This window comes from Rhea americana, unplaced genomic scaffold (genome assembly GCF_003343005.1).
Source record: "Rhea americana isolate MKP2758 unplaced genomic scaffold, rheAme1 scaffold_8, whole genome shotgun sequence".
In the NCBI taxonomy this organism is placed as follows: domain Eukaryota; kingdom Metazoa; phylum Chordata; class Aves; order Rheiformes; family Rheidae; genus Rhea; species Rhea americana.
The window spans coordinates 9,010,571-9,035,423 of NW_028186978.1; the positions used below are offsets into that span (position 1 = coordinate 9,010,571).

The 24,853-nt window shown below is 38.6% G+C and overlaps 1 protein-coding gene across 1 annotated transcript; it reads left to right on the forward strand.

Annotated features, from left to right (window-relative positions):
* On the forward strand, positions 1 to 24,649 carry LOC146585557 (uncharacterized; the record flags this gene model as incomplete). The annotated part of the gene is made up of 9 exons (XM_085322853.1): positions 1 to 65; positions 312 to 413; positions 981 to 1,077; positions 6,093 to 6,162; positions 11,056 to 11,148; positions 19,722 to 19,784; positions 20,138 to 20,180; positions 22,443 to 22,452; positions 24,410 to 24,649. Coding segments are annotated over 9 exons (783 nt in total), but the record flags the coding sequence as incomplete, so codon positions are not given.
* Positions 24,650 to 24,853: the final 204 nt, after the last annotated feature.

Sequence of the window (24,853 nt, forward strand, 5' to 3'; positions counted from 1 at the left end):
AAGCAGCCGGATATATTGGGATGGTTCAAAGCAATGGTCACAGCGTGTCTTTGTCATTTGGGGCGGTGAGTCAGTGTGGGAGGGAAGGTTACCACCTCCTTCCTTGGGGAGCCGAGAGCCCCGGAGGGGCAGAGCCCGTGCCACATGGAGTCCGCGCTGGGGAGCGAGCGACTGCCCCCGCTCCGCAGGGCTGGAGGCTTCTCCGCCGGCAGCGGCGGCGGCTGCTCCGGCCCCTGCCGCTCTCGCTGCCTTGCCAGGACGCGAAAACCCTCCCCCGCTGATGCTGGAGACGCTCGGCTTTATATCTGCAGCATCAGCGAGAAAGCCCGGCTCGGCGCAGGCTCAGTGCTTACCGCCGCAGTCCCGGACGGAGGAGGGGGGCTCTGGAGCTCAGCATCTTCGCAGCGGGTTAAGTAGGATTAATACCAAATCCCTATTATATTTGCCAAGCAACTTGAATTTCTCAAAATTCCCCCTCGCTGTTCTGGAGCTCCGAGAGGAGGAAATTTTGCCCACAGTGTAAGATCCAGACATACCAGTACGTAGGAATACCAGCATACTGCATTACACTGGCTCCCTGCACTAGCAATACTATTACAACCCGAAGCTCCCGCTGTTCCCTTTCCTTTGTGCTGTTAAACGCAGCCAGGAAACTTAATGTATTCGCCAGAAGAGGGGCGGGATGAAAGCGCTTTTAACCTCCCCGCCATAAACTTTAATCGGATTCCGCGCTGTTGCGCGGCATGGACTCTTCGCCTCTTGTCTGTGTCCCCTTCCCCGTTGTCTCCCATGTCTACTACTACTACTGTCTGCTTTGCAAGAGCTTGATTCTTCAAGCGAATAAGTGATTTCTTTCTCTTGCCATGTGCACTCTCTCCCTCCTCCCTTTCCTACCCTCTCTGGCCTCTCTTACACACACTACGCCTTTCACACGCGGTCTGCGCCCCCTCAGCCCCCCTCCCCTTCTTTCTCTTTTGCAGTGTCTTCACATGCAATCTCTCTCTGAATGTGCAATGTCTTTCCTGCTCGGGAGTGCTACGTCCTTCACAGTGGATTGGTTCCTCTTTCGGAGCAGAGGTAACGGCCCCCTCCTTCTCTCATTCCCCCTTCCTCCCCCTCCTCCTCCTTTCCTCCCCCAGGGCAGGCGGCCGGCGTGGGAAATGGGCCCGACGTGCGCTGCATGGTGGATGGCGGCGCTGCTCCCGGCCCACGTGTCCCGGCGGCGGGCAGGGGGGACGGGGCCGTGCGGGCCGTGCCCCGCACCCCCCGGCCCGCAGCCCGCGTGGTGGCGGGGGGAGAGGGGGACCCGCCGCCCTCCCGCCCGCACCCCGCCGCCTCGGACTCTCGCTCCCGCAGTCAGCTGCGCTCACAGCTGTTTCGTGGCGGTGGCAACAAGTCCAGCTGTTTCAGGCGGGGGGAGGGCAGAGCCCCCCTCGGACAAATCTGTTGCGCAGTGCAGCCCCCCACCTCCCCCCCCACGCACACTGCCCCCCTCTCCTGGCTGCACACATAAGCCCACAGGCGCCCAGACGCCACGCGGCGTTTGTCCTCCTGATCTGGTGAGATCGAGTGGGAAACGGGATCACAAACGTAATCGCCTGTAATAAATAAAATAGCCCGGGATGCTGGAGGTCTACCGAGAGGGGAGAAGAGCTCGTGTCCTTAAACGGACTCTGATAACGCCAGCGAGGTGGCACCTTGCGTGCGGGAGAGGCTCCGTGGGGCTGCCGCTCGCAGCCGCGCGGCGCGGGGAATCCTGCGGGAGCAGCCCGGGGGCTGCCGCCGCTCCCGCCCCCCCGGAGCCGGGGGCTGCGGCTGCGGTGCGCACCGGGGGGTAGGGGGGGGCGGCGGGGCCTCGCCGAAATCCGCCGCTGTAATTAGCGGCTGGTTTATCCGAATTTCTTGGCAGAGCCTGGCCACTGCCGCTCGGGAGCTCCCTCCCTCCCGCTGCTGGCTCGCTCAGGCCAGCACAGTTTGGTTTTGCAGCGTAGGAATGTCGGTGGCTCTGTCCGGAAAATCACATCTAGGATCCGCAGCGGAGACCCATCTCGGTAAAGAGAGAGAGATTATTGAAACGTGTATACCGCTATATAAATTAACAAATACATGTTACTGTGTTTTTCATACACACACACACACACGTATACATACATACATACATACATATATAGATGTGTGTATATACGCACATGCACAAATGAAGAAGCAGCTCCCGAAGGAAAAAAAAAATCAGGTGGGCTTTCATTGAAAGAAAGAAACATATTCATAATAATATGAGGAAAAGGTTAAATACAGTAAACATGACAGCCAATTCTAAAGGAGGGGAAAAACAACAACGAAAAACCCCACATAAAGCAGTTAAAGCCGTTTGACGGAAGGGAGAAACTAACTCAAGAACTCCACCAAGGGACAGACAGCTGAAATGACACCGCAGCAGCAGCACTAAGCCTGCCTTGACCTTTCATCCTTTGGAAGTGTCTTGCTGATTTGGTGCAATTCTGTTGCGATCTCTTCACCTCCGCGGCCTGCGACAACCTCCCTGTGGCCGCTCCAGAGCTCCCTGAGCTCGCGGCAGTGAATATGCTGGGAGGTCGGCTGAATTATAGGGTGTGCTGACACTTGCCCAGGGTCTTTCACAGCTTTGCAAATATGCTTGCTGTGCAGTAGCATGTAATAGGCAGAAGTGTTTAAAATACTCACTTTGGTAGCTGCCTTTCTGGTAGATRTTGAAACTTAAGACTTTAAATAAGGAAACTGCAGTTTTTCTTTCAAGCAGGTATTAACTGTTTGCTTTTGTGATTATTTAAGTTAATGCAAGCCAAACATGGAACTAGTTACCTTGTTTAAATCTTCTCTCCTTTACTCTGAGAATTTGGAAGTAGAGAATACATTATAGAAGTTACTGACAAGTCAAAAATAATCTGTGCTAGATATCAGTGGTTTTTAATCTTAGATAAATCTTGAAATAATATTCGAATTTTATTCAAAATAAAAGTTTTTTTGCACAATCATGATTCTATCTTCAGTGTTTTCAAATTTATAAATAATGCTTACAAATAACATTTAGCAGAAGAGGTTGTGGGTCTGCTTACCAATATTTTAATAGTGTATATTATCTTCTTTACAAATCACAGTGATTAAGCCTGAGGGGATTTTTTCCCCTTTTTTATTTTAAAAATACAGGATTTGTTTTTGTAAAGTCACTTACAGAAAGAGTGATTTTTTTTCAGATGTTGACAAAAATCTAACTATTCCAAATAATGCAGACAGGATAGATGGATTATGTTTAAAATCAAAAGGAAAAATAATGAAAGRTTTTTAGAAAAGCATACGGATTTGCATGAAGTAAGGCAGGTTTTTGGTTAGATTTATACCTCATACGCAACTACAGGCTTTTCTGGATTTGARAGGAATATAAATGAGTGCTGTATCCAGCCCCATTATTTTGTAGACTTATTTTTTGATCAAACTACTGTTTGATTTGTGTAAATGCAAAATAAACTTAGGAAAAAAGGCATTTAAGGTGAGTTTTGAATTCGYAGCACAATTAGAGACATTATGCATTATGAGTATATATGCTGCGTAGAAGAGATACAATGAGACATTCAGAAGAGATCATTAAAGCTGGGTTTAATTTAAATAAAAAGTATGAGAATCAGGTAGCACTGACAAAGAGAGGAAAATGTGTTCATTTTCACTGAAAATATTAAACAACTATAGCTGATATTCTATGGATTCACTAGCACAGAACATCATAGTTACTTTTGGAAATAATATAGGTTCTTTCATGATATAATGTTTCCAGTGTGTATATCTACAGTAAGTACAAAGAAAGTCTCAGAATGCTTTGTAAAGAAAAGATGATTATCCTATGAGATAGAAGAAAGTGCAATGACCTGCTCAGTCACCCCACAACCCACTAGCAAATAGGTCTTTTCAGATTAGGTTCATCAGACCATACAGTTTTGCACTTGCATAGTTTTTTAATATATTCTGCATCCACCTCAGTATTTGTCTTTGAATAAGTGGCAGTTATTTCTTCTTTATTTGATGTGTTGCCTGAAAATTTTTATTTGATGGACTGATGGAAACTCACAGAAACTCATTCTGAAAAGAGTTTAAAGCAAATTCATGTTCCAGAGAACTACSTATAGAAAAGAAAGTCTTACATCATGAAACTTGATGGAAACCACTAAATTATGCTAAACTTTTGCAGTTGTATTGAAATAAAGTTATTCCCAAACTACTATACTCATATATTTCTATCAGCTATCCCTTATATCCCAAACTGAGTTCACAGATTTTTTAAAATCATTTTGCCTCTACACACTCTTCAAGGCTTCTCAATATTATTTTTCAGTTCTGTGATCTGAATGGGCTTTTTGCTGCAAAGATTTTTGCTATCAGTTAAAGTGTTATTTGATTTTTAAATGAGAATTAYGAGATCATAAAATCTTTTGTCTGATACTCTTAGAGCATCCTGTGCAGCTTTTATTTATTATTAATATTATTCAGTATAGCATAAAAGATCTGGCATGTCTTCCTGAATCTACTGTGTCAGCTGCCTGCTGAACAGAAGAGAAAATATCCAAGCAAAATGGCACCTCAGCAGAGTTCACAGAAAGAACCTTTGATATTAAAATTCAGATATTGTTATGGATAATTGAATCTTCTGGAAAGTGCTATTCCCTGCTATGTCTTATTTTCAGTATATGTTATCGGCTATATCCTAAAATGTAATTTTTCTTTTTGCATATATATTCCTGTGTTTATTTGGGATCTTTAATATTTCTGTATGCTTCATCAAAAACAATCATTGCTGAAATGAGGGCTATGTAAACCCACAGTTGCTATAGATTAAGCAAATAAGTCCTGAGACAAGGGTAGTAAGGGTTTTTAGAGCAGGACCAAGTTGTTGATTGCTTATTGGACCTTATTTGGCCTTCTTCTCTAATGATTAAAACTGCTTTACCTAGTATTTTGTCACACCAACCAAATTTAATTAAGTTTTGCACTGCTACTTTAGTTCTCCAAAGGAATACAGCAGGGGTAGTAGGTATTGGGGTGCATTAGGAAGACTGTTGCCAGCAGGTCAAGGGAGGTGATCCTGCCCCTCTACTCAGCCCTGGGGAGGCCTCATCGCGAGCACTGTGTCCAGTTCTGGGCTCCCCAGTCCAAGAGAGACATGGAGCTGCTGCAGAGAGTCCAGCGATGGGCTACAAGTATGATCAGAGGGCTGGAGCACCTGCCCTATGAGGAACATCTGCGAGAGCTGGGCCTCTTCAGCCTGGGGAAGAGAAGACTGAGGGGGGATCTTACCAATGTGTACAAGTACCTGAAGGGAGGGTGTCGGGGGACAGGGACAAACTCTTCTCAGTGGTGCCAAGTGACAGGACAAGAGGCAATGGGCAGAAATTGAAGCACAGGAAGTTCCACCTGACCGTGAGGGGGAATTTCTTCCCTGTGAGAGTGACAGAGTACTGGACCAGGTTGCCCAGAGAGGTGGTGGAGTCTCCTTTTCTGGAGATGTTCAAGGCCCACCTGGATGCAACCCTGTCTACCATGCTCTAGGTGACCCTGCTTGAGCAGGGAGGTTGGASCAGATGATCTCCAGAGGTCCCTTCCAACCTTACTGACTCTATGATTCTACCCCTTCCTATGGGGAAGACTACACATGTGTAGTCTATCCTTGAAATCGTTTGTTCTCCTGCTGCCTCTCTTCCACTTTTGCCATGAACACAGACAGCCATACTTTTATGTCCGTTTTAACTGTTTTGCAAAGTTTTTTGGTGATCAACCTTCGCATAATTACATTTTTAGCTTCCTTTATAAGAGTAATAAGTACTGTACAGAGTGGGGTTTTATGACCTGTAATATATCTAGAGGAAGASAGTACTGATAAGTTTTCGCATTTTTCATCTTATGATAGAAGCCTGACATATCTTCCAGTTCATTCATTCTGTGAGATGATTAAAAAGTTGSTCTTCGACAAACTAAATCTCATCCAGGGCTCAGCAGGAAATAGCTGCAATCTGAGCACATTAAAGAACAGACAGGGCAACCAAAGTGTACCTCTTTCTTTGCTTTTCAAGATCATGGGAAAAAGAGAAAAGCAGTCTAATATTGTGATAAAACTGGAAGCCTGCAGCAGCTGGTTGATAGGTAAGGATATAGAACCCAATGCAAAGCATGCAGAAGTCAATAGAAGTACTTTGACTAAATAATCTTTCCATTAGGCACCTAGTGAGTGAATGCTTTCTAAAGCATTCATGCAAATCTTCAGCAGATGAGTGAAGAAGAAAATGATGTGCATTTTAATCAAAATAAATGCTATTAAACCACTTGATGGTGTAAATGTTATTTTGCCTGTCCACAGARATCATACTTATTACTCAGAATAAACTGAAAGTGGACCCTTGGGAGTCCTATCCTCCAATACTGTGTTCGGTCATGTTGTGTAAATCAAGTACAAGTACAAGTACATAGGTACCTCTKACAGTCACCTTGTACTTTTACAGTTACAGTCTTCTGGAACTTAGTTCCTCATGTGGCTAGAAACATTTTGTTTTTTAAACTTAAATTTATTTTGGCTATTCTGTACGTATTTGTTCTTATGTTGATACTGATCTCAAAGTTCAAGACCTCACAATAAACATCCTMAGGCTGTTTATGAATTCATGTGTTTACAGCATTTCTCTTATCTTCTTGTTTGCAAAATAATACAAATTTCTCAATGTCCTCTTGTGAAGTAAATTCTGCGTTCCTGACATCATGCTGAAAGATCCCTTTAGCTGCTTCATTTTTAGTAAACCTTTCTTTAATATGGAGATCCAGATTTGTTCATGATTTCCKTCATAAGGACATATTGTGCCTGATGAAACAGCATTAAGCATCCCTTTCTTTCCTGGAAATACCTTGTCTAATACCTCACATWAGCATTTTTCATAGCTACATCACATTTAAGTGGCTGATAGTCCTTCTCTGGTTCACTGACTTTTCTGGCTCTTTCTTTTTCCCTGTCATTTCTAGCTGATGAGCTACCAGTTTACAGTGGAAAATCTTGTTATATTGCTCTTTGTACTATTAAATTTAATCCCATTTCTATTATAGAAGTCATCAAGGTCATCTGATTCTTCCTGTATGTTTTTATGTTTTCAGTGATTCTCAGACTTGTGTTATCAGCAAATTTCAGCAGTATGCTCCAACTTTCTGTGATCTAGTTTTTAATTTAAGTATTAAAAAGATCTGTCCCAAGACTGGCCCACGAAGAACTCCACTAAGAACTTTCTTCTAGTGATACAAACACAGAACACAACCTGTTGCCCTCTCCTGATCAGTCAGCTACTTCACGTCCATATCTTCTCAATCTTCGCTAGTACTTCTCCTATGAAATATTATTGTATCTAAAACTATTGTGAAATCCAAATGAGTGAGATCTGAATTCAGTGGACATCTCTGTGTAATTAGGTCTAAATGTATTTCGTTTTACTTATTTATAACATGTTCTGCAAAAGTGAAGCTGTTGTCTTCCTAGCAATTTTCTAATAAGATCTGAAGTTTTATATTTGATATTTTGGTCAAGTCTGCAAGATGATATAATATTTATATTTTCTGCTATTTGGTCACTGCACGTCTGTGGGTCTGTCTTGTCTATGTACAAGAGACTATGTCTCTTGTCTCTGTCATTCATCTGCAAGTAAATTATTTTACACATTTACACATCTAAATGCTTCACAGTCAAAGGAGAATGCGAGTGGCAGGTAAAAAGCAGTAGACCTTCCCAGGACAAAAGATGTTATATTCTGACAAACAGGAATTAACACCTCAAAAGGGTTGCATAAATGCATAGATAGAAGTAGAATCAGGTGAAAGGAAATGGAAACATGCATATGTTTGGCATTTTACAAGAACAGAGCTGTCCAGGATGTCAAAGGCCAGTCTAAATGAAGAGAGATGTTACCAGTTACTGGCTGAATATACAGAAAATGGTGCGATTCTTTTATTTTTATTTTAAGACCTTGATGAATAAACAAAATCCAGACAGTACAATAAATTGTGCTGTGAAGATTCTTCTATTAAGGCTAGTGAGAAAGATTAGAAAGAGAAGATAAAAAATAGAACAATGAGAGGAATTTACATGAGGGTAAAGAAAGGCAGRTATATTTTATTATGTTTTATGAAGAAATGCAATTAAAATTATATAAGGGAGAAATTAAGAAAATCAGATTTTGGAAATCTGAGAAGGTTCCAATTTTTGAATTATGCACTAGCACAGTTAGGAGAAACTGTTTTTAAAAACTAAGTTATTTATCCTCTTATTAATTTTTTAAAACAAATTTCAGCATATTTATAATATCGCCCATTTTTTCTCAAAGGAGACTACATGACATTTARTGTGGTTTTAGGTGGATATATTTAACTTTCTACAGTTGCAAAAAGTTGAGGAAGGCAAAGTAATGAGAAAAAAGTTTTCTAGTTTTCATCTAATATACCATTCTTGGAATAAGTTATTGATTTCACTTTCTATTATTACTACTCCAGTAGTTATAAGTAAGAATGATAACATCAGCTATTATGACTTCATGACACTTCCTATAATATATCCTTATTTTTAGTTGCTTATTACTTTACTGAGCATTAGTACGTAACTTCTTCCTTCCAGATATGAAGCTCAAGTCAAATTTTTAAATAAAGTCAAGCAAACTGATTCAAAGATTTGTAATAATGAAGCTGGATTATTTTATGAAAGTTACATAAGATCTTATTTAAACAATTTCAGCACTTTCATACATTTCAKCATGAACTTCAGCTTTATCAAGATACTGAATTTTATGAGTATTTTTTCTGACTRTTGCAATCCACCCACCCAAGTTTGTTCAAGTTATAACCCACTGAAAAACTGAAGTTTACGTATGCTCAGCAGGGACTTTCTAYATTTCTAGAAAATAAATTCGCCAAAATGTCATCCACATTGGGTGTAGTCCAGCCCATGGCTGACTAATACTTTCTTGCCACTCYTTGCCCAGAAACCACTCCTCTCTGATATTATGTGACCTCTCTTTTGGGAAAAGATGATAAGGCAGGATGCTGCCAGGCTTGAACACAGAGGGATGAAAGTTGGGTTGGAACACAGAAAAGGGTGAAGAAATGTTCTGGGCAATCCTAAGTATTATTGCTGTCAAAAACACTGTAAAACCTACTACAAAATTACCCTGTCCATGCCCTCATAAAGAATGGTAACTTACTGTTCATATTTAGTTATTGTTCAAATACCAATGTTTTTTTCAACATATCAAAAAGATCTAGTCCAGATGACCAAGCCTGTAAGCATCACTATTACAGCATCTGATTCAACTTTTGTCTTGTTTTCAGTTTGTTTGGTTGGATATTGAGTGGGAAATGATATAGTCAAAAGCTATTCAAAAATTATTCATATTGCCACATCAAACACTCAGAAGGCATAAAATATCAGAATTAATACTGTCAGCAGACCCTTAATTCATATATCTTTGAGCCATCCATTTCAATGTTTGATTGCAATCTAATTACATGTTCACATACTGTTTTTTTCCACTTTCATTAAGTCACAGAATGAATCGTGCTCACTTAATAAGCAGCTATTGAGTAGTTTGCTTTATTCCATGTTCAGTGTCTGTCTCAAGACAGACCTTATTTACTGCACACTGTTCAAATTCCTGAACATAGAATTATTAAATGGAATTTTTATGACATATATCACTGCTTTATCTAAACAATTAAAAAATAYAAGGAACTATATTATTCTGGGGATTATTATGATTCTAATATCACAAAAGGGAAGGTAACATGGAGATAAGCACCAAAACTGCTACTGACTTTGGATCTCTAATYTGAGCCTTTTAGGCCTTTACTTTTGAGAGTGCTTAGAATTATACTGCTTTTATCTGTGCAAACCAAAACTTTCACTGACATAAGCTGTACCTSGGGATGCTCACTGTTCTGCAAATCAGTCTCAGGATTTCAGGTCAGGAACTCAGAAACAGATGAAACTACAATCAAAATGTTTCTTGTGTGACTTGATATCACGTGGGAATTCTGTGGCAGAAGTGAGTGTCTGTCTCCAACTTTACAGTACAATGTTGTAACACCATGAGACAAGTTTTTCCTCCTTGATTTCACTGAAGAGCAGGTCAGTTCTGTACAATGAAGAAACTAAGGGCCCAAGGTGTGTGTGTGGAGCGGCTCTAATGAAAGTCCCTGACGGAATGCACAAGTACAAGTGGGCTGAATTATGGTTCACTTATAATGCTATWTTTATAATTTTCTAATCATGAAATGAGCATTTCATTATATGACTCTAATAGTGTCCTTTCAATATGATTGTTTGACATTTAGCAATTTTTATTGCAGACAGAGGAAAACAAAAATCCCTATCTATATAAAAGGAAATACATATAGGTATATAATGCATTGGAGAAGAAAGCACGGGGGAAGGGGAAGAAATCCGGAATCAGCTTAAGTGGGAGATGCACAGATGGTAGAAGTTCCCAAATGTTCTAGTCTTCTCTCTGGGCATCCTTTGCTRTGTAAGTGTGATAACATTTGTTAGAAGGGATGATTAAGACTTTATAGGCTTCACAGAAGGAAAGTAATTTAGTGGAAAGACTTGAAAGATAGAATATTCAAACATGTAATGTATTCCATGAGGGTAGTTAGAAAGAGCCAGATCCAGAGAGACAACTTAGGTATAATGACAACTAACTGTTGTTCAGTAAGCAAAAGTTTGGAAGACTAGTTAAATTTTCCTTAGTCACTTTATTGAGATTAGGTTAGGTTAAAATACCTAATTGAGAAGGAGAAGACCTGAGTCAGTTCCCCTTCATCTAGGAATAACTCTGTTTTTCTCAAAGGAATAGGTAATGTAAAATGTACTAGAAGTTCAGAAAACGTACTTAAAGTCACTCGAGATACTATACAAAGTGGAACCAGAGAACCTGGGGAAAAATATAGCTACCCTATATTCTAACTATTAGGCCTCAGAATTAGGTAACTTTTCTGTTTCTCCTTTTCCTTCAGCCCAACTCATGCCATCCTGTGCTTCTGCTTATGGCCAGCCTAGTGTTCACTACACTGTATTTCAGGTTGGCAAAGAACACCTTGAGGACACAGGTCAGTCAATTCAAGAATGTTTTTGTGTTGAGGGAAATGGAAGAAAGTCATATTGGACAAACTGATTTGCCTAGGTTCACATGTACATCTATATGCAAACATTTGTGTATGTGTATTAATTTGTCTGTTAATAATAATTTCTGATAAGAAAATATTTGGCAAACAGCTTATGACAGATGTAAAATTCTATAAACTGCTAGAGCTGTCAATAGACCATTAAAATTATTTATCTGTGATATGCAGAATATGACCACTTTTCTCGAGCAAGAAGACTTGGAATTAATAATTTAGGCTGGATGCATAGTGTTTTTGTTTCTATACATATGTACTTTAAAAGAAGAAATAGTAACTTTCTAGAAAACACCCTTTTTTAATTAGCAAGACTATTTAGACTTCATCTGACTTTCTTGAAGAATGAAAACATCTTTACTGTTATTCAGGCGTGTTGAAAATATAAGATGTGAGTCTGAAAACAGCCCATGTAATAGTGCTTTCTCACTGCGCAAGCACTCCCATCAAAATCATCATTCAAGGCCTCTGCCAGAGCTGACATGCAGATTCAAAAAAAAAAGAAAGAAAGCCTGACTCCTGGGCCACACTGAAGACTAATCAATCACAAAACATTACAAAACATTATTTTTAAAATACTGTTTTCTTCTTTATACAGAGGAAGAAAAGCTTTCCAGTGCTCAGCTCTTGCTTTATCTTTACAACAGTAAGACTTCTGTTAGTGATTCTTCATTACACCTAATTGAAAACTGGAGAGAGATAAAAATATTCCCATCTTTTAGCTGTTCAGTGGGATCTGAGACATATTTATGAAGAAAACCCCCTGCATTTCTAAAATAAGACACACTTCTATTTTAGAGAAGGACATCAGAGAGCCAAATTGTCAAATCTGGTGTACAGTTACAGTGCAGCCAGAATCCCTCTTGCTTGTATCCTGCTTTGTCTTCAAAGGGTCTGCTTTTTCGGTTGGCTGGCTAGCTTTCTTCAGTGGTTTGATCACAGAGCCTACTATTCTTTATAAAAATATCTACATGCCAATTTAAGGCATTCTGAAGCCTTAAAGTTGTTAGCCTCTGAAGTTGTTAACGTAAGCATGTATTATGGGACTTTCTTCACTCTTATATGGTTAATGAATATGCTGCCAGGACTTGGAAATGCTCTAGTGCCTCAGCACATTTTCAGAAATATTCTACTTGAAAATATTTCCATTTATAATGGGATCTAAACCTCATTTCCCTCAATATCTCCCCTCACTAGTCTTTTTTATGGCTTCTCCGGAAAAATTATATCTCGGCTGCTGCTCCTGCTCTTAATGTTTTTGTAGTATCAGTAAGAGCAGAAACTGGCTGATGCCTCGCTGTCCTGCTCCTACAGAGACAATATGCAGACACTGCACAAGGCTCCCTTSCTGGCTGGAGAGTCCTGCGTTACCATTTCGTATTATCTACACACACTGCATCTGCTTCATGCCTCTGCAAAAGTGCTGTGCCTCACTTTGGTCTCTGCCTCCTCACATTTTCTCTGCAGGGGCTTAGAGGAAGACTGATAAAGATTCCCTTAATTTCAGTCCACTGCGGATCCTAATTGGAAGAAAACCCCGTCTTCAGAACTAGCAGTACGGACACAATCCTGGATGAGTGGAAGGAGGCAAAATAGAAGGGGATATAAAAAAGGTGAGAGAAGAGATGGAAGTTGCACTGTGCGATTGTGTCCTTCRCTCGCTGAGTCAGCAGGAGCCAAGAGCTCGGCAGGGGCACGCTTAGCCTTCACATTTCTCCGCAGAAGCCCCATCTGGCCAACTAAATTGCCAGCAATCGACAAGCCATGCTGGAAGCAGTATCCAGCTATTCTCAGGCAGTGTGAAGGTTACTATGTTGTGGGATGTAGTAGGAAAGGAAAGGAGGAAGTCATTGCAAAGCTATATCTCACATACAATAAGGGGAAGCATCCAAAATACGTCACAAAACTGCTCACTGCTGCAGTCTTTAAAGTTATGAAGCGTTGGACATTCTGGGAAAATTTAGCTACTGCTTTAGATATTCTGATATATTATTATTAAGATATACTGATATTCTTGGGAAGAAAAAAGAAAAACTGGTGGAGAAAAAAGGCTGAAGGAAATTGAATAGTCATTTTTTAGTACAGATTTTGTGTTTGAATTCCTGAATCAAAAGCTTTTATCTGTATTTTTTCTGTCAAGTTATCTGAAGCAAATTGGGTGAGGCTCAAATATTTTGAAGCTGTTCTTGAACTTAGCAATCACTTCTAGCTTCAGCCTTCATTTCTAAATGAAGTCTGAAAATGAAGGTCTAAATGAAATGAAGTGAGGGTCTAAAAAAMCCAAATGCCTTCCCTGGGTCTCTTAACTTACAATATTCACTCACATTCAAGCACTAAACTGAGACAGAAAACAAGAAAAATATATTGTCATTGGATAAAAGAACCCAATAACCTATGTAGGGAAAGCCCTACAAGAATCAGCAGCCACCGGTTTATATGAATAATAAAATACCAAATGTACTTTAATCCTTTAGTTCAGTGTTKCCCAACCTGTGAGGCTGCTCTCACTAGTGAAATGTGCCAACTTTAAAGGTGAGGCACACAACAGAGTATAAACCAAGGAATGTATTAACTTAGGCTCTGTGCCTAAGCTGGCGCTGCTGAAGCTGTTGCTACTTCAGCAAAGAAGTCATAACAAACTGAAGGGAAGGGGACGGTCAGCTGCAGCAGTGTGAAAAATGGGAAGTAGGAGAGACAAGGACAAGGCAGCAGTCCAGAAAAGTTTTGGGCCAGCTTTTTAATTTACCCTCTGATGACTGGAAAAACGTTAGATAAGTAAATATCCCTTCATGATATCACTTCTTTAGTTCCCTGATGTTAGCTATAGCTTGGTGCTAGCGGGATGCGTTTTCCTGGAGTTCTGAGGTTCTCTCAGGCTCTTAGGTCTCCCGATGCTACTATATTGATCAGATCCTTGACACGATCTAAGCTGTTTTCAAGGATCAATTTTCTGGTTGCAGCGGGGAAAAATCTTTTCACTGAATGAAACTTGCTTTCCATAAGCTCCTCAGAGCTTCGACTGGCTTAGGGACAAAAAAGTATCCCAACAGCAAATTAGCAGGTTGTTTATATGAACACCTACTACCTCACGAGTGTTGAAAATTGGCAGTTCCCAACCAGTAAACCTGGAGATATCTGTCATGTCAGATATGAGGCAGACAGCAGAACAGCAATTTAAAAAAAAAAATTAAGATCACTATATATATTTCATTCATTATGTGAGCAATTGAAGCTAGATTTTTTTTCAATCTTTTGGCTATTAAACAAGTATTCTGTGAATATTTCCACAAATTTTACTTCATTTTAAAAAATTTTAAAGTTTTACATAAGATTTTCACATTTTTACCAGAAAAGGTAAAGAAATGGGCAATTAACTGCATCCTTTCCAGCAATTAAGGAGTGTTGATGAATGTTAAGTCAAATTATAGTGAATACTGAAGAAAGGGTGCTATAGAAGCCTAATTGTTGCTGCTAAAGGCAAGTAAAAAAGAGGGTCTTTCAGGCTTCTTACAGTAACTGTAATTTCTTATAGATTAGATTTTAATATGCAAAGTATTTCTGTAATTTTGTAGAAAAATAATGTATTAAGATAGTACATTCATAAAAGCAAAATAATTGCCATAGTAATCTTACTGCATTTGTCTCCAAAGATGGTAATGAATACAGATTTAGGTACATTCAAACAGTCTGTGTGTTTGCAAAAGCTATATACCAGACAGCAATATTCATAGTCAGCTAGAATCACTACCCTCAAGTACTGAGCTTGAGTATATATTATTTCTGCTTTGCTTTGTCTTTTTGCAATACAGTAAACATGAGAGACTACACAATTAATTCTGTGTTTTGATCCATTGCACTTTTGGGTCAGCTTCTGAAATCTTCAGAACAGGTCAGAGGGAAAGTTAACAACCCTACTTAAGTTTGCTGCTGTTGCCCTACTTTAACAAAGTGCTCTTTTACTGCAGAGCGGTTTTCCTGTAACCACATCCTGTATTATCTCCTTGCAAAGCCTTTGGCAGTAGCATGGGATCAATTGCATGACCTTTGAGCAGAGCCCTAACCACAAAACAGAACCTTTTCTTTCTTTCCATGCCATTTGGAGTTTGCATGTAGTTCTGCTAAGTGCCAAAGAGTTACCTGGGGAAAGCTGATGCAGACTGACTTTCTTTCAAGCAAAAATTTTCTCTTTTCACCAAAGGATGGTGGGAGCAAGCTCCTTCTCCCGTGGAATTCAAATCTATCCTTAATTCATCAACAGATGAAAGTAGAAACTCTCTACCTCCCTATCTCCAGTCCAAAGGCCTTACAAGTGATTCTAATAATAAAAAAGGAGGAGGAGGAGGAGGAGGAGGAACAGGAGGAGAAGGAGGAGGAGAAGGAGAAGAAGAAGAAGAAGAGGCATTGTTGCCAAAGTGCTCTAAGCTTTTCAACACTGTGCCAAAATCTCTTTAAGATTAATTATATGCTCAGTCTTGATGACCAGAAGCAGCTGCTGCCTTTGGAATGATGATCCTGTCACCTTCTTCTGTTTTTAATGATTGCTTTTCTGGTGTACTTTATTCTTATTGAAGTTGTGAGACAGTATATTGAATAGAGAATATAGTAAATCGTTTGCTTCTTGCACTGATAGATTATTGTGATCAAAAATCAGTTCTCTGATCACAGTAAAGACTACCTCAAATGTCATCATTAGAGTGACAGAACAAATAATTTAATAAGTAATTGTGCTAGTTTTTGAGACTTGTCTCACTAGATTTTGGAATTTCATTAATTCCTCCCCCTTCAAATCATGTAGTTGGTATAATGAACTCAGTGAGTTCTTTATATAGATCAAAACATTAAGATGCATGAAATATACAGTAGTTTCTTATTCCATTTTTTAAAAGATGCTGATTCCTTGGCATTGCCAACCAAGGAAAAAGCATTACCACAATCTGAGAGGCATTTTCTTGTGTAATTTATGATAGTGGGTGTCTGATATGGGAAACCTTCTATTATATAATTCTCTTTTAGCCTAAAGGCACATGAATTAGACCTAGAGATCCTGATTTCTATTCCCACCTCTTTTACTAACTTATCTTAATAATTCTTTGCACTTCACAATTTGGCAGCATGTTTCCCATGGTGAGATAAACTGTTTTCAAAAGAAAGGAAGAAAGGGAAAAAGAATGAATCTTTCAGGCACTGCTGGAGAGAACGACTTACTAATCTAAACAAAATGGAAATGTTTAATTTGCTTGAGCCAATGATTCAAACYGAGGCAGATTTAACTCAAATCTTTTTCAGGATGGGAATGTTGATTTCCCTTCAGTTTAATGTGTGGACTTTTTTTAGATCAAACTTTAAACACTGACGATGTGTTGGCTGCACGAGTATGCCACAGAGCCCTGGTGTCCTTGGCAAAGGAAAGTGTATGTCCTAGAATCAGCGTAGAACATTTTGCCTCCGCACACTGTTCTACAGACTCTTGGGGGAAAGCCAGCAGAGTGTCAAAGCCTCAGAGACTGAAGGCTCATTTTTTTAAGAGTTTTTGCCTTCTGCTTTCTCATCCTTTTTTTTTTTTTTTTTTTTTTTTTTTTTTTTTTTTTTTTTTTTTTTTTTTTTTATTTTTTTTTTTTTTTTTTTTATTTATTTATATTATTTTTTTTTTTTTTTAGGAAAACAGAGAGATCTATCCTGGTAGAATAAGTTTGTTCCCATGTGCAGAAACATTTCTTTTGATTTTTACTTTTCCTCCAATCATGAGCAGAAACATTTGTTATGATTTTTACTCTTCCTCCAATCTCTTTTTACTATCTAAGTTTTGTAAACTTTCCCTACAACTAGGAAAAAGAGATAAATAATATGGTAGATGTTCAAAACTTTTCAGGGGAATTTCGGCACACTTTTAGTTACCTAACTAGCTCCAAGTCATGTTATTCCCATATGAACAAATTTGGCAAAAATGAAAATAATCTTACTTCYTCAGCTGTGGACATAAATAATGGTACTGTTCCTACTACCACCTTATCTTTATGAAAAATACTACTACTGTTATAAAAATGAGATTTTAGTTCAGATATATCCACTTGACTGATAAGATGTATCGACACTGTTATGTACTAGTTAAATGTTAATATAAACCAGTGATAAAAGATAGGTTTCAAAATTTGAGTGAGAAATGGTTGAATAGTATTCATTCAGTCCTAACATGTTCCCTTTAATGATATTATCATGCATATTTTTTTCCCAAAGGTTCCTGGCTATTTAACATACAACCTTAATTTTTAAAAAAATATTCCATGAATGGACTGTATATTCAAACTTTTCAGTTTATATCTTCCTGCTCTGTTCACTGTGAATAGATAAAGGAGCTAGAGAATGGAAAAGACATCACTCACTCATCATGGCTTTTCTTGTAGTATCTGGAAGGTAGTAGCTTCCCTTTTAAATAACTTTTTGATCAAATATTATATAATATTAAATGTTATTGTTTGCTACATTATGTCCATTTTAGCTCCTAACAATGACATTGAAASTGTGATGCTTTTGATTTTTGAACAGAATCATTTTTCACTGATCTGCCAAAATCCTTGGATTACGCTCCTGCCAAATACTAAAATTCTGCAGCTTTTATTTTACTTGTTTCTTTGTTTTGATAAACTACCAATGTGTGTATAACAGCCTACAGTAGGGCAGAACCCAGGACACCCTGTCTTCAGGTTGGTTGTACCTGTCTTGAGGTACAAGGCTCATATTAGCCTTGCACTAACTCAGACGTAGGAGATATTCAAAGTATGTCTATTCAGTACAACAAAATGGCTAATAAGACGGCTGCTAATCTGGGCCAACCACTGCACTAATTCAGCTGTACTATTTCTGGTGTCGTAGGTGACCTACACTGCTGAAGTCGTCCATTCACGCGGGACCTAGTGAGGGCCCGGGGAGAGCGRAGCTCCTGTTTAACGTACAAGTGACGTTTTTATAAAATGATACCAAAAGTGTGTGTTGCATGGCAAGAAGTATGACACGAGAACATGTGGGTGTTCAAGGTCTGGCTTTGTTGGGAAGCCTCGGAGGGTATGTCCACGGGAGTGCGTCTGTGCGCGTATGTGGTGGTAGGAGGTGTAGAGGCATACCCTTTGCAACCTTACTCATACTTACTATGGGTTTACTTTGGAGGAAATTATACTCAGAATCACACCTGAAGTTTCCCTCAGGGAAAACTAGTTGTGACACTTCAAAAGTGAGCACAGGAGTAAAWTAATATACCTATGTGAACAGTCAAGAGAATGGCAGGAGGAAGTGGTGGGAATGTCCCATTTAAACCTTTTATGTTCAAAATAATCTTGGCTTTCCACTTTCAATGTGTCTTTGATACAACATAGAAATAATAAAAAACAAAAAGCTGCTCCTAGAAAATTATTTTTTCTAAAATTGTTATTTTTAAAAACCACTGTTTCTGTGCCCTGTAATATAATATATTTCAAAGTTAGTCACATGATTATGTCTCCTCAGTGGCTGATATATTCTTTCAGAGCTCTTCCCACATAGACTATTGGGTTCCTTTTAACCGATAACAACATATTTTTCCTGTTTTCTCTCAATTTAGCACTGGCATGCAAGTGAATATTGCATGTTAAGAGACACAGGGAAGATATTTTGTTTCTTTAGGCCTTCTAAATGAAGGTTKAAGTTAGAAGTGCTTGCTAATTTCAAGAAGAGTTTCCATTTTTCTATTTTTAATGTGCCTATTCRTATTTTTTTCACATCTTTTTCAAAAACATCCCATTTCTTTCTAGCTTTTCCAGTCCTTAGAAAAATGTATTTCTTCCTTTATATTCCTCCTCTCCAATGTATTGTAAGAAATGTTATTTAATTTAAAAATCTTCAGTAAAAGTAGTAAAAAATATCAGTATTCATCCTATATTGTGTAATCCATAATTGTCTTTTAAACAACAGCATTTGATTGGTTTACTTTGTAGAGACTAGATAGAAGAAAAGTAAAATTCAGTGGACTTTTGAGATGAGGCCACTATAAACCTGCTTTTCCTTTTATTTTTTTTTTATTTGAAATGTTCACTAGTCTTGGAAAAGCCTGACATTTCTTAATTTGCTCTCAAAATACTGTTAGAAGAACGTTGCATAGTACCAGAATGTAAACTTTCAGTTACTTCAGTGAAAGATTGGTGTTGAGATTCATACTGGACAGTTAACATGGACTTTAAGCAGAAATTAAACTACRTTCAAATCAACAGTTCAAAATGTCTGTATTAGCAGTGCTTCATGATGGAAAAACTCACATTTTATCTACTAAGTTTGAGGTGACTGTCAATCTCTGGAACACTCTCCAAGTGGGAACGAGAGGACTTCCCACTTGGCCAAGAAGAAGAGTCAGGAAGCCCTCTCATCGTATTTGGCCTTTAGTTCAGCATCCATCTAAAAGGAAAGAGCAAACTCACAATTCAGACTGTACTCAAAGCACTTTATCTACTAGGCTACAGAAATTGCTTGCTCTTGTTCAGGCCGGGGGACTCCTGTATACACAGCTGACCTGTGGCTCGACTTCAATAGGAAGGATAGATCCAAGATGCGGATTTGAACATCTCTAGTTGAGTTGAGTCTGTTCAACTGTTTAAAAAAGGGGAAATTTGGTTTGGCTTTTGAAAGAGAAGTCTGCCCTGAGTGAACCAAGGCACTTAACATCTATGAAAAGGAATAGGAGTTCAGCTGTAAAACTATTTTATTTTCAAACAGCTCTAGATAGCTGCATGCTCAGCCTGTGCTTAATTTTTTATTAATTGTGCCGAAATGTTAAGAATTCTACATATTTATGATGTGAGTAGTCATTTTCTTTTATGCACTACAACTCTCCAAATGGGGACTCACAGTAGAATCTGTTTTTCTGGTGCATTCTATCTTTRGTGTCTTTCTTTCATGTAAAAAACTGCAGTAAAGAATGGAATCACAACACACTTTCACTGGCACTGGAAAAAAAATATAGCCATCTAGCATGTATGTGTTTCATCATTTTGCTTATATCTTTGTCACAGACTATTGTAGTACTTGGAAGAATCTCCTTTTATTGGTACTTCTGTCAGGGTGAAGAAATAATGTTGCAAACCATACAGTGTGTATTAATAAGATATATTTTTCACAGTCCAGTCCCTACTAAAKGAGTGATTTCATAAGGATTTCAAAATGCTTGCACTGAAGGATTATTCTATAAAATATGAAATTTTAAAGAATTACTGAATTCATCTTCTCACCTACGTGATTTGATTAATTTCCAGCTGTATCTTTCAAGGGGATTTTTGCAATGCAAAAGTGTCTCTTCTATCTCTTTTATTTCCTTCATGGAATGTCTGTATAACTGTGTTTTTTAAAGGAAACACAAACATGAAGCYGTTCCATTAAGTTAAGAAGAATCATATTGTATAACAATTGGATGTGTATAGATGGTCAAGAGCTATCCTTTTTCCTCCTAAAATGTTTCTATTTATACATTTTTCTACTTTCTTCTGTTTTTTGTAGAATAAAAAGTGGATATGTAGTTTAAGATTCACTTTTGTGGATCAACAGGATTCCATAGTACTTGGAAATAATCCCAGTTATTTGACTATTTATTAATACTCCCACTAGAGAAACTGTCATTTTAGCTGCTAGCTCTGGGTTAGTTTAATCTCCAGGCCACAGCATCAAGAACGACTCCTGTCTAGGAGCATGCCAAGCGAAGGTGTGTAGTTCTAGGAAGATTTAATCAACTCCCTGCACCATGTTGGCTCTTTGATTGTGATGATTACTACTGATAAGTACATCAACAAATTAGAGTCTTCCCACCCTTACTTTGGGTCACTGATTCTAGGCAGATAAAGATGATCCCATGCATGTTATCCTTTCTTCTTTGCCTTCTGGAAAGGAAAGGAGTTGGAGAATGTACCTCATCCMCTGAATTCTTGTATTCTTGTCATCTGTTCTTGTATTCCTTTGTCTTAGTCTCCCTTACTCCAATACATACGCATTCCTCTCAACTCAAAATCTAGCCCATTCTAGCCTAGTCTTCCCCCAAAACTTCTCAGTGTTTTGCAACAGTGAGAAAGTCAAAGCAAGTTGCGGTTAGAAGCACATCAGAAYGCATATGAAAAAATACCAACCTGTAAACCGTAGTTCAGAAATAGAAACTTCTGACTCTATGACTCTCCCTGGTCACAAGAGCTATTAGTTTATTTATATTCTGAAGATGCATTTTTAGAAATGAACCTCTTTTCTGCATGTGACTTGCACACCATTCCAGCATAGCAGAGAACAGAGGCACAMAAGAGATTTTTGCATCTACCAGCCTAGATAGAGAATAGAAATCTGATTCCAGTTTAAATGAGTTAAGCAATAAAGACTAAGTTATGGATGAAAATGCTGAGAAAACCTGACATATAGTCTCAAAAGTACTGAGGTCTAAAAGCTCATGTGTGATATCTGCTTTCTCTGGATACTTCTTTTGCCCCTTAAGAGGATGAGAAGTTTCGAATGATATATTTCTAACCCTCCCTTGTCAGTTATGCCCAAAATAGGGAATTAAACTAAAAGATGAGCCATAAAGTAGATTATAGTTCAGAGAGTCCTTGCAGAAAACAGTAGACAGACAAATAGGAAATTAGTCTATTCTCCTGGTACCTGTGTGTCAAGGATTGGAAGAGAACTGATAACATTGCCCCATTAAACAAAGTCAGTACCTTTTAAAGCACACAGGAAGTTTTAAAAAGGTGAGAAGCTAGAATAGATAAGGCTTTTTTGGAGCACAGGATCTATTTCTTTTAGTAGCTGACAATCTTTCGTGTTGCCTCTAGTACTGAGCAACACCAGTATTTATAGCAACATTCGACAGTCACTGTAGTTAAGAGTATGTAAATATTTTCATTACGATCAACATTTGTCAGACATGAAGAATTTAACCATTTCAAATGGAATGAGTAGACCAAATTTTAAGGAAATAATCACCACCATCAGTRCTTAACTTCTTGAACATCCCACAAAATCCACAAAGACATTCAGGTCTAAACTTCAGAAGTACCCTCTTGCCAAAGTTCCCCAGCAAGCAGTTCCGTGAATCATCATTGAAACAGTTCCAGTACTAGGAGAAAAATATWTTTTTAGCACTAGAATAGAAAGTACAATATTTTTTTCTATTTATTCTCTTCTCTTTTGAATATTTTTTGTATTGTTTATGTTAATTGCAAAAATAATTTCAGCACCAATTCAGTAACACCAGCTTGAGATCATCAGCTGGTCAGCCTTAGTACCATTAAACCAAATMAGTTCAGCAAGCCTGGCAAGTTCTTTAAATTACATGTCATCAAAGGCTTTATTGGGTTAAATGAAACTGCCATTTTCTAATACCAGTGGCAGCGGGTAAGCCTCTTGAGATTGAAGGATTTGGCAGCAATGTAGGTGGTTCTTCAAATATTTCAGCAAAAATCTTTTACAGAAATTCCATAGGTGRATAAAATAAGAGCAGGATTTTGCCAGTAGTTTAGAGTGTTATATAAAGCAGCTGTACATCTATATTAGTAGCAATTATTGTATTATTTTTTAAACAAAAAGCTCTCATACTGAGTTAGTAGCCTGTCTAATGCAGTCTTTATTTCCACTCCCTTGCTCCTGCTCTTTCTCCTCCTTTCTCCAATCAGCTAGACCAGAGATACAAACTTAAACTGATATGAACTTGACTGTAAAGCACAATGTCCTTCAGCAGATTATTGTATTGTTTCACAGTGACTCTTATTTTCTCTCTTTTATTACTATTTCATTATTGTTTTTACTAAATTGGCAGCCTTAAGTCTAAAGGAACCACCATATTAGATCATGCTGATGCCTGACTAGCAATAAGATTTGATTAACTATAAGGGTTACTGTACCAAAGTTCTGTTTTCACTTGTCAAAATACTGTTTTTCATGTACTTTTGTGTTTGCTTGTATGCTTGTAAGACACATACTGTACTTTGCAATCAAGAGAATAAAGGAAAATCAAAGAAATGCCCACCTTACTCAATGTGGTTAAAAAAAAATACTACACATATCTCCCACTGCATTTCTGATTGATAGTTTTTGAAACTAAGATTGACAGCATGTAGGATGTAATGAGTGGGAAGAGGAGTGGAGTGTTCAGCTTGTAGAAGAGAGGTCTGCCTTCACAATAGCACTAGAAGTTGTTACAGTCATCTGTTAGTGCATTTGGGGAAGAATACGATCAACAGTGACTGTGTAAAGACCCCCAAATGATGCAAATGCCTCCTTTATAAATTATGATTTGTATTTGTGGATCCCTGCATTAATGTATTTGCTTTTTCAGRGCAGTGCTGCAGTAAAGTTATTTTTTATATGACATGAACGGATAGATAGTGAGGGAAGGATAATATAGTAATGGCTAGCGAGTGGAAAGCACCTTGAGACTATGGTCATAATGCTAGGTAGAAAAGGATGAGAGACTGATCCTTGTTTCTGAGGTCAAGTGAAAAGGACTGGCTTGTGTCCCTACTGATGAGAGATAGTCATCCTAGTGTCAGTTTACCGGATTCACACTGTGTAGTGCTTGACTCTGGGTTTCATCTAAACCCTTAAAGTATACTAATATGAAAGCTATATTGCAGCTTCCTCAAGTGACATTTTATATTGTGGAACTCAGAGAATTATGTATTGCGAGTTTTGAGGTGTGAAATGAGGATTTGTGATGTGTGACTGGGTGATTAGTCCCTGAGAATTGGAGGACTATGTAGCATGTATAGAGGCAAAACTGGCCTCATCATATAGTTTCATCTATATAGACTTCTGGGACCAGAATGTCTCCAGGAGCTTRTTCAGCCTTTGTCTTAAAGAATTACTTGGAGCAGTCCAAAACCTAACCAGGGAAAGAAGTAACAATTAAGTAGATGTAGATGAAGAGAGGTCCAGTGCTTGAGCTCCTTCCCTCTTTTATTTCTTAGTACAGATGGAACTTCAGATGCCAGGAGTGGGTTCTTTCCCCATTGAGCGAAGATTAAATTAGGTTTAACTTGTAGGTTAACAACAAAGACAACAAAAGCCTAAAAAAAGTCACATTATGACTCAATGTCTCAATGAGTTTTATGTTATCACACTTCTCTCCCATCTCTGTTTCAGGTAGGGAAGTATGCCAGTATGTATCAGTACTTTTTTATAGCAGAAGACTTCCCTTTGTAAGACTGCACAGACAGTGTACGGGAGAYAAAAGCCACAGCTCTATCCTTTACCRTTTTTAGTTGATCATTCTCCATCCACCTGTGAAGAAGGTGAATCAATGATCCTCTGGAAGCTCCCGGTTTCTCATCGTGATATCAGTTATACAGGCAGCAAGTGTAGGCAGCATGACTGCACTGAACAGCCTCTTAATTCCTGGTGTGGGCACAAAGCCAGGATCACAATCTGGCTCTTCAAGACTTGACACATTCACAAAACACTGTAATACAGTATTGCTTATTTATAGAAAGTTGGATCTGTTAGAACTTTCCTGCTTTATATCCAAGGATAAAAGCAGAAGATGTCTACTATAAACTATAAGACATGATGCGTCTCTCTCTGAACTCTGGCAATAACTGCTGAGTTCAAATGACCTAAGCCTTTCAGATTCCTCTGTTAAAGCAATGTC